General features: G+C 43.6%; 2 protein-coding genes across 2 annotated transcripts in view; both read left to right on the top strand.

Annotated features, from left to right (window-relative positions):
• Positions 1–16,618, top strand: part of LOC136378509 (zinc finger protein 791-like) — a 131,620-nt gene that overhangs the window by 25,003 nt on the left and 89,999 nt on the right.
• LOC136389757 (zinc finger protein 709-like) overlaps positions 1,401–16,618 on the top strand; it is a 33,751-nt gene continuing 18,533 nt past the window's right edge. The window contains 1 exon segment of the mRNA XM_066361514.1: positions 1,401–1,433. Coding sequence (XP_066217611.1) covers positions 1,401–1,433 — 33 coding nt within the window.

Raw genomic sequence — 16,618 nt, 5'->3', positions numbered from 1 at the left:
TTTATCTGGTTTCTGTCAGCCCTGGCCTGGGCCAACCCCTTGTTTGTACTTGCTGCATCTGGAAACTGAACACCGGTGCCTTAGCGGTCACGAAGAGCTGGGAGAACCAACACAAGCAGCCCAGGCCAGAGAAAACGTGTTTAAAGTCAAAGTTGCCGGGCCAGGTCTGGTTCCCATCCACGGGCCGGGGCTGGTTTTGCTGGGAAAGACGTGCTCTCCTTGGCGATCTGTTAGGCGTGTGGGGGCGTGGCCTTGGGGACTGTCTAGTGAGGGGCGCAGCTGGGGCCCATAGGTGGGGCGATTTGCCCGCGAGGCGTGCGCATCTCTTTCTGCTCCAGGAGTGGCTGGGATCTCGTATCGCCTGCCCAACTGGTCCCTGGTGGCTGCCAAAGACTGACTGTCCGGCTGTGAAATGCACTGGCTGTGGAAGTGGTAGGCAGGACTCAGGGAAACCAGGAAACCTAGACATGGTGAGTGTGCGGGCCATGTACCAAGAGAAAGATGACGGGCATGGTAGGACCGGCGGTGGCAAGCGGGCCTCCCCGCGGTCACCTCCCGGGGCTGCGGCTGCGGACCTCAGTCCTCACCGCTCGCAGCGTAGGGCCTGGGCAGGCAGCAGGACCCCGGCCGTCCTGACCCGTCACTGCGGGCGGCCACCTCGTCCCCGGAGCCTCGCTGTGCAGAACTAAAGGGTTCGTGCGTGGGAGGAGCTGTGGTCTGTGGGGTCCCCAGTCCTCCTCCCCAAGGGTGAGCGTTTTCTCCTTTGCCCCCAGGCTTGCTTTTTCTATGACTGTCAGTAAGTCCCCAAAATATTCAAATCCTCCTCGCATTGGAGACAAATTCTGCTCTGGGAGTCACAGAGTCCTGAGGTCAGGGACGCAAGCTGAGCTGACCCCTCCCCCTACATGAACCTGCAAAGAGAAATACTTGAAGGCCCAGGGTATTTCCTTGGGGGCTTCCTCCTGCAGGTGTCCTACCTGCTCACACCCACCAGGGAAAAGAGGCTTTACATTGAGAAGTTCCAGCCCTGGAAATATACGGGAGCATATGCACATGGAATAGGGGAGACACTCCTTCTGAGGGTTTAGTTGTGGTTCCCTGGGCCTGTTTCTAGCCATAGGATGGACTTTTGCATCCATACTGTCGGTGCATTCAGAGTGTAATTTGTGCACGTTGAGAAAGTCTGCAAGTCAGGAGTCTGTGTCCTGGGTTGGGGTCCATGAATTTGAGAGTTCATTTGGGTTAGAACCATAAAGTAAATTCAGCTGAGAGTTTTCTCAGTGTGAGATGAAGCCTGAGAGTTTCTATTATGCCCTGGGGAGAGGAGGATGGTGCAACTCCCAGAGTTCTTCTGGGGGCTTGTTGGGCACATAAAATATATTATGCTCACTTTGTTAAAGATGGCGCTGCCCACGTGGAAGCCTGTCACCCAGGTGATGATACTGGTTGCCCTTCTTGCTTGGGATGGACATGATTATATTAATGTGTGTTGGGGACAGGCTGTAAGCTGGCAAAGGTGTTATAGCCTTAGGCAGGGGTCCCCAAACTATGGCCCATGGGCTGCATGTGGCCCCCTGAGGCCATTTATCGGGCCCCCGCCACACTTCTGGAAGGGGCACCTCTTTCATTGGTGGTCAGTGAGAGGAGCATAGTTCCCATTGAAATACTGGTCAGTTTGTTGATTTAAATTTACTTGTTCTTTATTTTAAATATTGTATTTATTTCAGTTTTGTCTTTTTACTTTAAAATAAGATATGTGCAGTGTGCATAGGGATTTGTTCATAGTTTTTTTATTAGTCCGGCCCTCCAACAGTCTGAGGCATAGTGAACTGGCCCCCTGTGAAAAAAGTTTGGGGACCCCTGGCCTAAGGCTTAGTTTTAAGACTAAGCCTTTCCCACCCTGGGGTGGTACACTCTCATGAGGAATCCCATTATGCCTCAGATAATTGACTTTGAATCAGAGGCTTCCTTGTTTGTATATTGGATTAAAGGTTTTGATTTCTACAATATAAAATGGGACAGACCGGGAACTTGCTCTCTCTCAGTTCTTGAGATTAGCTTAGAGGAGAGAACAGAGAAAAGAGAGCAGAGAAAGGCCACGTGGAGGAGGCCAGGAGTAGCAGCCAAGATGGTGGAGTGCTGAGCGAGAAGCCAGTTTGTGCAGAGTTTGTGCAGGGAGGAGGAAGGCGGTGGGGAACAGAGGTGAATAAGTCTGGTGAGCTAGAAATCTTTAATTCTAGGAAAACTCGGATAAGTCAGTAGCTTTGTGAGCACTGAATGAGTGGGTTTTGGAGCCCAGTGTTTGTATTTCTTGCCCGCCGGGTGCAAGCTAGGATTAAAGGTGATGTCCCACCAGTTCTTGGCTCCATTGTTTCATTACCGTCCGTCTGAATCTAATGCGAACCTGCATGTGAATGGCCATGAAGGCGGCTCCTGGCCACACAGGGCTGCTCAGGTGTCCCTCCCTCCTTCCCCAGGGACCAGCCCACCTCAGGGGTTCTGTCTCAACCTAGAGAGTCTAGAACGTGGAACCTTCTGAAAGTGGCTTTTCTTCTGTCGTGTGGGGAGCAGGCTGCTCTCATTAGCTGATTTCAATACTTGTGTTTCTTTCCTTTGGACCCTTTATCCACTGAATAGTGCAGCCCTTTGGCTCTGGTTTCCCTGAGCACTTTGTGATTTTATCCCATGTAAGAAAGAACACTTTTAGTGTCTTGGGCTTAAAAATGTAAGTTTATTGAGAGAGATAATGTTGGTAAAGCAAGTAAATAGTGGAGCTATATAGAATTTTGTACCTTTAAACTAGAAAACCTCAAGATGTGAGGTGATTGTGTTAAATCTCTCGGGTTCATTTTTTACTTTTTACATCAGTGTTTGTAATTGAGATGAGAAAAATTAATCAAAGCTCATGTAAGCTTTCAAAAATTTTACTAATTTTTTTTGACAGAGACAGAGAGAGGGACAGATATGGACAGACAGGAAGGGAGAGAGATGAGAAGCATCAGTTCTTCATTGCGGCTCCTTAGTTTTTCACTGATTGCTTTCTCATATGTGCCTTGACTGGGGGGGGGGGGTACAGCAGAGCGAGTGACCCCTTGCTCAAGCCTTGGGCTTCAAGCCAGCTACCTTTGGGCTCAAGCCAGTGACCATGGGGGTTATATCTATGATCGATCCCATGCTCAAGCCAACAATCCTGCGCTCAAGCTGGTGAGCCCTTGTTCAAGCCACATGAGCCCATGCTCAAGCCGGTGACCTCGGGGTTTTGAACCTGGGTCCTCCACATCCCAGTCTGACCCTCTATCCCAGGGGTTGGGAACCTATGGCTGCATCTGGCTCGCAGACAAATCTTTAATTAAAAATAATAATAACGTTAAAAATATAAAACATTCTCATGTATTACAATCCATTCATTTCCAACCAGTCATGTTCATGGTTGTGGGTGGCTGGAGCCAATCACAGCTGTCAAATGGGACAACACCAAATTTTTATTGGATAATGTGTAATGTACATGGGTCGTACTGAGGTCAGGAAGTAAACTTCCCTCCTTTTAATCAAGTAGTCAGCTAGCTAATTGCAGAAACCCTTTTGATGAAGAAGATGGCTAAAAGAAAAAAAGATGAGGAGTATTGTACTTTTCAGCAGGAATGGACAGAGGAATTAGCCTTTATGGAGAGAGCAGGTTCTGCAGTGTGTCTAATATGCAATGATAAAATTGCATCAATGAAACAGTCAAATAATAAAGTGGCACTTCGACACATGCCTGTTGTTGTGAGTCAAGGGCGCAGAGAGAGAGATCAGCAGACGAAATCATCAAGGACTAGCAAAGGACCACCGCTCACTCAGGCAAATGGCCCCGAGTTCATGCAGTGTCCTAATTTTATTCACAAGACTTCAAAAAGCTTGTTTACTGAGAAATTGGCATAACATCAAGAGTAACTTTTACTTAAAGATACATAGGGTGCACCTGCAAGATAGCTTAGTAACAACATAATATCAGAAGGCATTAATTGCTATTGCTTCTATGGATCCCATGACATTCCTTATCTTAAGGGATAACCTTGGAAAGTACAGAAATCTAATGAGAATGTTTTCCTGAGAAAAGCCCAGCAACTGCCTTCAGTCACATAGACCTGTTTCAGTGACCCTCCTTCAAGTCACAAAACAACTTTCTTGGCAAAACATTCATTTCTTGTTGGCTGTGGTCCCATCCAAGGCCATGCAATGGGTTATTCCACTACACATGCCATACTACATTTGCATTGAAATATCCAGCAGGGGACAGCAGGAAGAAAGCATATCAAGAGCTACTGTGCAGAGTGCAAGCTAGTCAGCAGCAACTCTGTGTTTGGACCCAACAAGGTGACTGGAATTTGGCTAGCGTTTCTGGTGCTTTAGTAATTGTGAGAAATGGAAAGCCATTCACAGATGGGAAGTATGCCAAAACATGCATGCTTGATGTTGCCAATGAACTTTTTGACGACTTTTCGGATAAAGACAAGATAATCAAACGAATAAAAGACATGCCTCTGTTGGCAAGAACTGTTCACAATTGTACTATCATGATGGCACATCAAATTGAGGCAACACAAGTGAAGGATATAAATGCAGCACCATTCTTTTCTCTCGCTTTGGATGAGTCAACAGATGTAAGCCATTTATCCCACTTCAGTGTGATTGCAAGGTATGCTGTCAGTGACACACTACCTGAGGAAAGTCTTGCTGTTTTGCCTATGAAAGAGACAACAAGAGGGGAGGATTTATTCAAGTCTTCCACTGAGTTCGCTAAAGAAAAAAAATCTAGTGACGGATAAACTTACTCAGTGTGTACTGATGGTGCTCTGTGCATGGTGGGGAAAAACAGAGGATTCATAGCGCTTCTTTGTGAACATGAAAAGAGACCCATCCTAAGTTTTTACTGCGTCCTATATTAGGAGGCGCTTTGTGCTTAGATGTGTGGTGAGCAGCTTGGTGAAGTGATGTCGCTGGTCATTCGGGTGGTCAACTTTATTGTTGCTTGAGCTTTAAATGATCCCCAGTTTAAAACACTGCTGAATGAAGTTGGGAATAATTATCCTGGTCTGCTTCTGCACAGCAATGTGCGTTGGCTGTCAAGAGGGAAGGTGCTGAGCTGTTTCGCGGCTTGTCTGAGTGAAATCTGAACTTTTCTTGAATTGAAAAACGTCGAGCATCCTGAGTTAGCTAACACTGAGTGGCTCCTGAAGTTCTACTATCTCATGAACATGACTGAACATCTGAACCAGCTCAATGTGAAAATGCAAGGCGTTGGAAATACAGTCTTATCCAGGGGTCCCCAAACTTTTTACACAGGGGACCAGTTCACTGTCCCTCAGACCATTGGAGGGCTGGACTATAAAAAAAACTATGAACAAATCCCTATGCACACTGCACATATCTTATTTTAAAGTAAAAAAACAAAACGGGAACAAATACAATATTTAAAATAAAGAACAAGTAAATTTAAATCAACAAACTGACCAATATTTCAATGGGAACTATGCTCCTCTCACTGACCACCAATGAAAGAGGTGCTCCTTCCGGAAGTGCGGCGGGGGCTGGATAAATGGCCTCAGGGGACCCCTGCTCTATTAGATAATTGTCAGGGGGTAATTACAAATCCTAAAAGTCTTCTCCACAGCCCTGCCTGGATAGTTCAGTTCGTTAGAGCATGATCCCAAAGCGCAGAGATTGCTGGTTCAATCCTCAGTCAGAGCACATACAGAAGCGAATTGATATTGTTCCTGTCTCCTTCTGTTTCTCTCTCTCTAAGCAGTCAATTAAAAAAAATCTTCTCCACAAATATGAGTAAAAAAGCTTTAGCTATGTGAGTGGGTACCTGATTCATGGCTCAAGTTTTAGAATAAAAGCTGTGGGCTTTCTGTGTCTTTATGTTTATGTATGTCTATGGATATATGTTATGTATATATGATGATTTTATACCTCCAGAGTGTATTACCAAAATTAACTTATAAAAGAGCTCTACTTAATTGACCTAAAGAAAAATAAGCTTTGTCCGGCCGAGTAGTTCAGTTGGTTAGAGCATCATCCTGACATGCTCTCTTAAGGCATTTACCACCAGCCTGACAGGCCTGCCCTGCCCTGCCCAGACAGTCTCTTATAGAATTCATAAACCCTTTTATGTCTTCTAGGCACAGGTGTGTGTCATTGGTGTACACATCTGAATCAGTCTCAGTGGGAGTCCACCTGTTTGTGCAGGTGACATAACAGTTACAGAATAGGTAACATGGTGCATATTTGCAATACTCTTTACTTTATTGTTCTATTGATAAAGTCTTTGGGTCTTTTGATACCATGCTGCCCTTGTATCAGTCCCCAAGTGCAAATGCACAGTAAATTCTGTGAAATTGGTTGAAAAATTGGTGGGATGTAGATAGTCATCAAGTTCAAATGTACAGGAAATTGCAATGGAGTGTACGTCTTGATCCTTCCTCCATTCGTGAATAATTTATTTATTCGTTCACAGTGAGTCTTCAACACTTCGGATTATTAAATTAACTAATTTTGTTCTAGTCACTGTGAAATGGAATCCATTGGACATTTTCTTTTCCTATTACTTCCTTGCCAAGGTGATAAACATTTTTCTCATATGTGATTTTATTTTATGTTAAATATTTTTTGCTTCTTTTCCCATTTTTAAATTGTTTGTTCAGTTTTACTCTGCAACTAAGCCTTTTACAGTGCATATATTGCAGATTTTTAAAATGTTTATCTTTTAACTACTTTATCAGTCTCTGGCATTATGGCTTCTTTTCTTATATGAGAATGTTCTTCCTATTGTATTGGTTCATTTAGTTGTTCCATTTAGTTGCACACTCATTGACTGCTTCTCCTAGGTGCCCTGATGTATAGAAGCCCACCACATCCCCATGCCAGACTATGCTTTATCCACCCAGCCAGGGCAAACTATTTCTATTCTTAATGACACTGGTGCTACAGTCTAGTGCTCAACCCACAGTCATAACACAGCCCTTACCTCAGAGTAATAAGACAGTTCAAATAGTGGGGATTTCAAATAAACTCAACAGGTTCATGTGTCTTAACCTAGTCCTTTTTGCTTATACCCTTTAGAAAGATACATACTGTTTTCTCCTTAGTTCCTCAACCACTACCAACTTATTAGGCCAAGACTTCCTGGAGAAATATTTTGCTGGAAGATTCATCTCCTGAAAGAGGTTAAAAAACCTTGGTAGGGCACCCTGAGTTTTTGTAATTTAGGATAGAAATCAAAAGAGATGACTAGAAGCCAATATGGACAGAGGTTTATTTACCTTGTGCACAAGGGAGCCAGCTCCGCAAAGGGAAAAGGAATGTCCTGCTCCCAAAAAGGCTTAGGGAAACCTTTCCTCAGCAAGTCAGGGAAGGGCTCCCTTGAACTTTCCTCTTTCTGTTGGGTTGCTTGGCAATGATCCCTTTGTCTACACTGTTGCTCAACTGAGCACGCACAGCAGTGGTTTTACTATCTGTCAAGAAGGGAAATAAAATTCTACAAACTTTTTTTCAAGCGGGTAATGGAAGGGGGTGACACACTTTGGGGCTTATTCAGTGTTTCATCTGGTTGCCGTGTCCTTGGGAGCCGGGCAAGGGGCAGCAGGTTGGTGGCAGTTCTGCAGCTTTTCTTACCTGATATCCTTGGGAATTCCACAGCTCAGGACCCTATGCTGTCTCACTTAGAATTTGATAGTAACTGCCAAAATGGACAATTAGGTGAATTAAATGGCCTTTCATTATCTTTTATTTGTTCTCTTGTTGATGATACAGTAGCTAATTCAGGGAGCACTGCTATTAATTGTCCCTATTGGATCAACTGCCATCTTCTTTATGGGAAAATAATTTTTTAACTGATATTGTCAGAATCCACAGTGCATCACCTATGAAGATTAAAGTTGATCCCTCAAAACCTTATTCTCATAATTAGTCAATATTATATACTTTAAAAGGCTCTTCAAGGTATGAAGGCCATAATAGATTGTCTATTATGATTTCTTGCACTAGTCCCTGTAACACTTCCATTTTACCTGTGAAATAATCCAAAGGATTAGGGCAGAGGTTTGTCCAAGGCCTCTGAACAACAAACCACATTGTTATCCCTGACACCCTGTTGTTTCTAACCCTCTTATACTATTAGCATCATCCCAACTGAAAGTTAATTTTTTACTGTAATTTATTTATAGCGTGCATTTTTTAGTATTCCAGTTGATGAAGCTAGCCAATATACTTATGCCTTCACTTGGCAAGGAAAACAATTTACCTGGGGAGAAATGCCTCGGGGTTTTACTGGAGATCAATGTGCAGGATATAACTTGCCCTGAAGGTTCTACCTTGTTGAAGTATGTGGATGGTTTACTTCTTTGCTTTCCTCAGATCTCCTCACAAGAAGACAGCATCCACCTTTAGAACTTTTGGGCCTAAAGGGACATAAGGTCTGTAAAGAAAAGTTATAGATTGTATAAACTCAGGTTTGATATTGGTGACATCTGATATCAGAATAAGGAATATATCTGAATCCAGATAGACTTCATATTCCCAAGGCCCAAAACTGTCAGTTGTGAGTTTTTCTTTGGCAGGTTGGCTATGGTTGGAATTGGATCCGAAAGTACTCTCTCATGTCAAAATGTCCACGTCTTACTGAAGAATGTCAGTTCTGATTCAATTTTTTGAAACAAATGAGACAACATAGACTTTAAAGCCTTAAAGAAGAGTTTAATAAGCCTACCTGCTCTGGGTATTGCAACTATCAGATTCCCTTTTTACTTTTTATACATAAAAATATACATGAGAATGCCCTTGGGGTACTCACTCAAAATCCTGGGGATTACTATAGACCCCTAGGAAACTATGGTTAGCAAATGGACCCTGTGGCTCAGAGATATCCACCTTGCCTTAGAGCTATTGCTGCTACTGCCCTGTTGATTAAAGCCACAGAAATCATTGTTTCAAGATCTATTCTAACCATCTTTATACCTCATGCTGTAGAAGCTCTCCTGAATTCTCATCACACCCAGTTTCTTACTTTCTATGAAATCCTCCTGTTAACCACTTCCCATGAAACTTTTTCACATTGTAATAAACTTAATCCAGCTACCCTTCTTTTTTAGACTCATGAAGCAACTCAGGACTGCTTGATCTTAACAGATCACTTTTTAACTCCTTTGAGACTATTTGCAGGAGACACCTCTGGGTAAATTTGATTTCTCATGGTTTATAGATGGTTCATATTTTTAAAATGAAAATAGTAAGTACTCTGTTAATTAAGTTATTGTAACTCCTTTTGAAGTCACCATGGCAGTATCTTTACCTTTGGCTACTTAAGCAAAGCAGCCTAAATTATATATATACCCGCACGCTAGCTTGCATTTTAGCAAAGGGCAAAACTGCCAACATTTATGCTAACAGTAGCTATGCCTTTGGAGTAGTTCATGACTTTGGCACGTTACAAAAACAACATATTTTCCTTACTTCTAGTAGGAAATGGTCCATATATTTATGAATTATTGGATGCTATACTTTTATCAGCTACTGTACTATTATTAAGGTCTCAGGGCGTGCTAAACTTGACTCCCTGGAAGCCATAAGAAATCACCTTGCTGATATTTCTGCTAACAATGCTGCCCTTGACATCAGCAGCATTTGAACCTCTGTTATGGTCCAGAAGATGTTTCCTTCATTGATAACTTAGAAAACTGGCCAGAGAGACCCAACAATCAGCTTCAGAGAGATAAAAACAAGATTGAAAATCCAATAATTGCTGGCTTGGTAAAAAGAGAATGCTTTGGTTCAGTCCAAATAACAACTCAGTCCTAGCAGAAACTAAAATTTCCATTCCTGACTGCAGTACATACATTAAACCACAATCCTCTGACAAAGTGATAGTACTCATAAATCAATATTGCTGGGAGATACAAACAAGGCCATAAAAAGCATGTACCTTAAGTGTCCCATCTGTCTGAAGTATAACGTAAGGAAGCTTGTTGCTTTAAATTGCCTAACAGACTACTTGAGCCTTGGCAAATAGATTTTATACAGCTTCCTTCACTGCATGGATAAAATCTTTTTTCACCAGATTGAAGCTTTCCTTTGGAGACAAGCTAATTCCTCTACAGTGACTAAAGTCCTGTTAGAGAAGATTATTTCTACTTGGAAAACTCCACTGTGATTGAGGAACTCATTTTACTGATAAGGTACTATAACAAATCTATGCTATTTGGCTAGTTCTGCAATGTTTTCACTGTGCTTATCACCTCAATCCTTAGGTGTAGTTGAATATACTAATGGCATTAAGAGTCAGTTGGTTTTGGGGAGGAGGAGAGTAAAGAGGGACAAATATATGTGATGGAAAATGATTTGACTCTGGGTGATGGGCACACAACACAATCAACAGTTCAAATGTTATAGAAATGTTTACCTGAAACCTATGTACTCTTATTGATCCAAGTCACCCCATGAAATTTAATTTATAAATTTAAATATTCCAACAAAAACAAAACAAAAGATTTAGTTGATAAAATTTGTAGTAACTATCCAAATATCTTGACTGAAAACATTGCCATTGGTCCTTTTAAATCTCAAATGCACCCCTTTGGGACTTGTATACCTTTTGAGTTTAATTATAGGATGCTCCATGCATTTTGCTCCTGCTTCCTTTGATCCACAGTTGATAATGGGAGACATACTGTAAAGGCTTACTTGCATCTATGAAAAATAATCATGCTTTAGTAGTGAAATCATTTTATAGTACACTCCAAGGAAATAAAAAACTTAAAGCCCACACTCTGCAACCTAGAAATTTTGTATACTGGAAAAGATACCATAAAAAAGATTTCCTCCAGCCTTCCTGGAAAGGCCCCTATTGGGTATTGTTAACTAAATCCTGTGGTGCTAAACTCCAGGGAATAGACTGTTGGATGCATGGTGTCGAAAGAAGGCACCAAGCCTTGACAGGAACTGCACATACTCTGGTGACCTGAAACTGTCTCAATTTAGAGCAGATGACCTCTGAAGGAAACAAGTATCCCTATCAGGCCTGTACAAGACTTTTGATTTAGTGTTAATTCTTACTTTATTTTATATCCTCCTTGGAAGAAATGTGCCCTTATTTACATTTCCTAATCTACCGGTTTCCCATTATTGAATGTGTCATCAAAAACTATGATCTGTAGTGGAATAATCCATTGCATGACCTTGGATGGGAACACAGCCAACAAGAAAAGACTGTTTGCCAAGAGAATTGTTTTGTGACTCGAAGGCGGGTCACTGAAACAAGTCTATGTGACCGAAGGTGGTTGCTAGATTTTCTTCTCAGTAAAACATTCTCATAAGATTTTACTGCTCCCTTCAAGGCTCTTCCTTGATATAAAAGAAAGGAATGTTGTAGGAACCATAGGAGCAATAGCAGTTAATGCCTTCTGATATTGTATTGTTATTAAGCTATCATGCAGATATATTCCATGTATTCTTTTTTTTATTTTTATTTTTTTTCAGAGACAAGAGAGAGAGAGTCAGAGAGAGGGATAGACAGGGACAGACAGACAGGAACGGAGAGATGAGAAGCATCAATCATTAGTTTTTTGTTGCGTGTTGCAATACCTTAGTTGTTCATTGATTGCTTTCTCATATGTCCCTTGACCGTGGGCCTTCAGCAGACTGAGTAACCCCTTGCTTGAGCCAGCGACCTTGGGTCCAAGCTGGTGAGCTTTGCTCAAATCAGATGAGCCCGCACTCAAGCTGGTGACCTCGGGGTCTCAAACCTGGGTCTTCTGCATCGTAGTCCGACGCTCTATCCACTGCGCCACTGCCTAGTCAGGCTCCATGTATTCTTAATTAAAGGTTATGCTTGATGCTATGGCAATTTCTAAGTAAACAGGCTTTTTGAAATCTTGTGAATAAAAATAGGACACAGCGCGAACTTGGTGCCATTTGCCTGAACAAGCAGTGGTCCTTTGCTAGTTCACGAATATTTCATCTGCTGATCTCTCTCTCTGCACCCCTGACTCACAACAACAATGATCCATCCAAGATAATTATGTTATTTATTTTTTATTACCTACAGGTTTGATTGAGCTCCTGATTTAAATTGATGGTATAAACTAAGTTTGCTCTGTTGTTCTGATTCTATTTTGAATTCTTTTTGTTATTAAGCTCTGTACCTGTTGCTTGTTAACCTTGGACACAAGTTATTGTGAAACCATACACCTTCCATCAGGTGTGAGAGACAATATCCAGAAAATGTCCTTATGATGTAAAGGGACAAAAGGATGCTGAAGCTGGAAGACCTGCCTATTGATCAGTGATGCTTTCAGAGAAAGATCTTGATTAAAAGGGAGAGTTTAAAGGGCTGTGATCAGTTGTAAGAGTCTGTGATAGGAGCTAGGGCTTATGGGAGGAGTTCTTGCACTATGTAATCCTCAGAACCCTACAGGAACAACTCTCCGCTTACAAGAAAGCTCTATGTTTTTAACTGCCCTCCTCTTAACTTCCTTCTTCTTTTCTATAAATACTTCTCCTAGTATACACTGCTTGCTGGGCAGTGTGTGCACATGACTTGTCATGTCTGCATATACTGGATTGCATTTCTTTCTTTTTCCCAAATAAATCTTTTTTGGTGACAAATGAAGATAAGTAAGCCACTCCCCAAGGCCAGCTGTGAGGAAGCCAAAAACTCATTAATCGGTCCTGATATCTTTCCTTCCTTCTTTCCTTCCTTCCTTCATTTCTTTTTCCTTCCTTTCTTCCTTCCTTTTTTCTTCCTTCGTTCCTTCCTTCCTTCCTTCGTTCCTTCCTTCCTTCCTTCCTTCCTTCCTCCTTCCTTCCTTCCTTCCTTCTTTCCTTCCTCCCCTACCCCCTTTTTTTTACAGCCAATTAGTCACTAGACTGTAGGTACTGCTGTCTTCAAGATTTACTTTGATGGGCTTAAATTTTATGCTTTTCAGTTATGCATGTGTGCTAGCAATATATGACTGTTTTGTGTGTGTGTGTGATCATCCTTTATTTGAATCCTAAAAAACACACCCCTGGATGGAATTTAACATGCTAATGAGATATGCCATGCCAGAAGCAGCATGTAGTTCCACTGCTCAGGTGCCAAAAGTCCCTGCCTCTATATACTTAAACGTAACACTTAGACATCTTTCTTGCCTCAACTTCCTTAAAACTGTTCCCTGGCTTTTGTTCAGAGAGCAACATTTCTCCTTTTCCCTTTAAATGTTGTCTCCCTTGGTGTATGAGCTATTTAATAAACCTTCACCTGAGTCCTAACTCTTGTGGTGAATTCTCTTCATTTCTACCTTGGGATTTCCTGAGAACTCAGGATGATTTAGTGGTAGAATTCTCACTTGCCGTGCAGAGACCCTGGTTTAATTTCTAGCCAAAACTGTATATTGGTTTCTTGTGGTCTCTTTTGATTTCTATCCTGGGAGATCGCAAGAACCCAGGGCTCTGGTAGCAGAAATACTAGTCAATACTGATTTTCAGTGGGCACAATGGAATATTCTTCAATCATAAAAACCAAGTATTGATACATGCTACCACAGGGATGTGCCTTGAAAAAATTATGATAAGTGAGTGAAGTCAATCAAGAAGATCATATAGCCCTGGCCAGTTGGCTCAGTGGTAGAGCGTTGGCCTGGCGTGCAGGAGTCCCGGGTTCGATTCCCGGCCAGGACACACAGGAGAAGCGCCCATCTGCTTCTCCACCCCCCCCCTCTTCTCTGTCTCTCTCTTTCACTCCTGCAGCCGAGGCTCCATTGGAGCAAAAAGATGGCCCGGGCACTGGGGATGGCTCCTTGGCCTCTGCCCCAGGCACTGGAGTGGCTCTGGTCGCGACAGACGCCCCAGATGGGCAGAGCATCGTTCCCTGGTGGGCGTGCCGGGTGGATCCTGGTCGGGCGCATGCAGGAGTCTGTCTGACTGCTTCCCCGTTTCCAGCTTCAGAAAAGTAAAAAAAAAAAAAAAAAGAAGACCATATAGCCTGACCAAGTGGTGGCGCAGTGGATAGAACATTGAACTGGGATGCGGAGGAACCAGGTTCCAGACCCCAAGGTCGCCAACTTGAGTACGGGATCATCTGGTTTGAGCAAGGCTCACCAGCTTGAGCCCAAGGTCACTGACTTGAGCAAGGGCTCACTTAGTCTGCTGTAGCCCCCAGTCAATGCACATATGAGAAAGCAATCAACGAACAACTAAGGTGCCACAATGAAGAATTGATGTTTCTCATCTCTCTCCCTTCCTGTCTATCTGTCCCTATCTGTCTCTCTCTCTGTCTCTCTGTCACAAAGAAAAAAAAGGCCATATAGCCTGACCAGGTGGTGGCACAGTGGATAAAGCACTGGCTTGGGACACTGAGGACCCAGGTTTGAAACCATGAGGTCACCAGCTTGAGTGTGGGCTCATCCGGGTTGAATGCAGGGTTGCTGCCTTGAGCATGGGATCATAGACATAACCCTATGGTTGCAAGCTTGAGCCCAAAGGTAGCTGGCTTGATGCCCAAGGTAGCTGATTTGAGCAAGGGGTCTCTGGCTCAGCTGAAGTGCTTCCCCCACCCTCCATCAAGGCACATATGAGAAAGCAATCAGTAGACAGCTAAACTGATACAACTATGAGTTGATGCTTCTCAACTCTCTCCCTTCCTATCTGTCTCTCTCTCTTTCTTTCACCCTCTCGCTAATAAAAAGGAAAGAAAAAGAAGACGAAGACTATATATTACATAATGCCATGCATGTGAAAAATCCTAATAGGGAAAATTATGGTAACAAAGAAGATTGGTGATTGTCCAGAAGTAGGGATTGAAGGAGGATGACAGGAATACTGAGAATGATAGCTAAATTGTACAATGTGTGTAGGTATATCAAATCATCATGTTGTAATCTTTAAATATAATTTTATTAGTTAAGGCTCTGGCTGGTTGGCTCAGTGGTAGAGCGTCAGCCTGGCGTATGGATGTCCCTAGGTTCGATCTCAGTCAGGGCACACAGGAGAAGCGACCATCTGCTTCAGCAATCCCCCATCCCCTTCTCTCTCTTTCTCACTCTCTTCCCCTCCCACAGCCATAGCTCCATTGGTTTGAGCACGAGTGCATGAGCCTGGGTGCAGAGGATGTCTTCCTCGAGCCTGCTTCAGGCTTTAAAAATAGCTCTGTTGGGGCCCTGGCCGGTTGGCTCAGCGGTAGAGCATCGGCCTAGCGTGCGGAGGACCCGGGTTCGATTCCCGGCCAGGGCACACAGGAGAAGCGCCCATTTGCTTCTCCACCCCTCCGTCGCGCTTTCCTCTCTGTCTCTCTCTTCCCCTCCCGCAGCCGAGGCTCCATTGGAGCAAAGATGGCCCGGGCGCTGGGGATGGCTCTGTGGCCTCTACCTCAGGCGCTAGAGTGGCTCTGGTCGCAACATGGCGACGCCCAGGATGGGCAGAGCATCGCCCCCTGGTGGGCAGAGCGTCGCCCCATGGTGGGCGTGCCGGGTGGATCCCGGTGGGGCACATGCGGGAGTCTGTCTGACTGTCTCTCCCTGTTTCCAGCTTCAGAAAAATGGAAAAAAAAAAATAGCTCTGTTGGGAACATGACCCCAGAAGGTGGTTTCCAGGTGGATCCCAGTTGCAGCACATGTGGGAGTCTGTCTCTCTATCTACCCTCCTCTTGTTATAAAGCACCGCACCCCAGATTCTGAAAGGCACTGTACCTCATTTCATCAAGTTCATGTAGAGACACCCAGTCCAGATGAATTTTGAAGAGTTTTATTAGAGGAGAAGATTTATTAATATGCCGGCCGCATATGGCTGACACGGGGCATCTGCAAGCCCAAATCATGCAGCCCCAAAAATAGTTTGATAGATATATGAAATTCCAACAGCCCTTTTGCTGTTCCACCTGGCAACCTGACCTACCCTTACTTACTGGATAATCGCCCCTGAGGCAGAAGAGTTCCAGGAAGCTGGTCAACCTTCCCCAAGAAGGAGCATTCCAGAAAGCTGAAATCCTAAAACCGAAAAAGGGAACATACCAGAATTTTTGACTCAATACTCCCTCAGGTTCTCCCAAGCCCTATAAAATTCACCCCTAATCTGTAACTAGTGCCCTTCTCCCTCGAAGAAGTGCCCAACAGGGTTCCTTTCTTCCTTTCAATAAAGTCTGTTACTCTGGTCTTTTCCGACTCCCATGGATTCCAATATTTGGTGCCAAAACCCAGGACAGGGTACTAACTGCCTGGACGATCCCTCTTTGCCGTCCAAACTTACAACCAGGGATGCAATGGGCAGCAGCAGCTCGTCCCAGGCTTACTCTCTGATTCTGTTTGGACGTGTAATTGTAGGTTGATTGGCCGGTAATCTGTCTCTATCCTGAACCCCTGCTGGACCAGAAAGGTAAAGAGTTTCTCCCTTCCCTCTCCCGGCTGGCTTTAATTCGACCCATAAATCCCTAATCCATCGTCAGACGGTTTTCTCCGGTCAGCCTCACATTTTGAGGGGTTTGCCATATTTCTGTCCCAGGGACAGCACATTCCAAAAGTCGAAGCTCTTAGCCAAATCCCTCCACATTCTCTTTGAGCTCCTTCTTGGGCAGTGATGATCCCTAAGTAGGACAAATCCACATTCCCAG

The sequence above is a fragment of the Saccopteryx leptura genome, chromosome 1 (genome assembly GCF_036850995.1).
Source record: "Saccopteryx leptura isolate mSacLep1 chromosome 1, mSacLep1_pri_phased_curated, whole genome shotgun sequence".
In the NCBI taxonomy this organism is placed as follows: Eukaryota; Metazoa; Chordata; class Mammalia; order Chiroptera; family Emballonuridae; genus Saccopteryx; species Saccopteryx leptura.
This window is presented reverse-complemented; position numbering and strand designations above follow the sequence as displayed.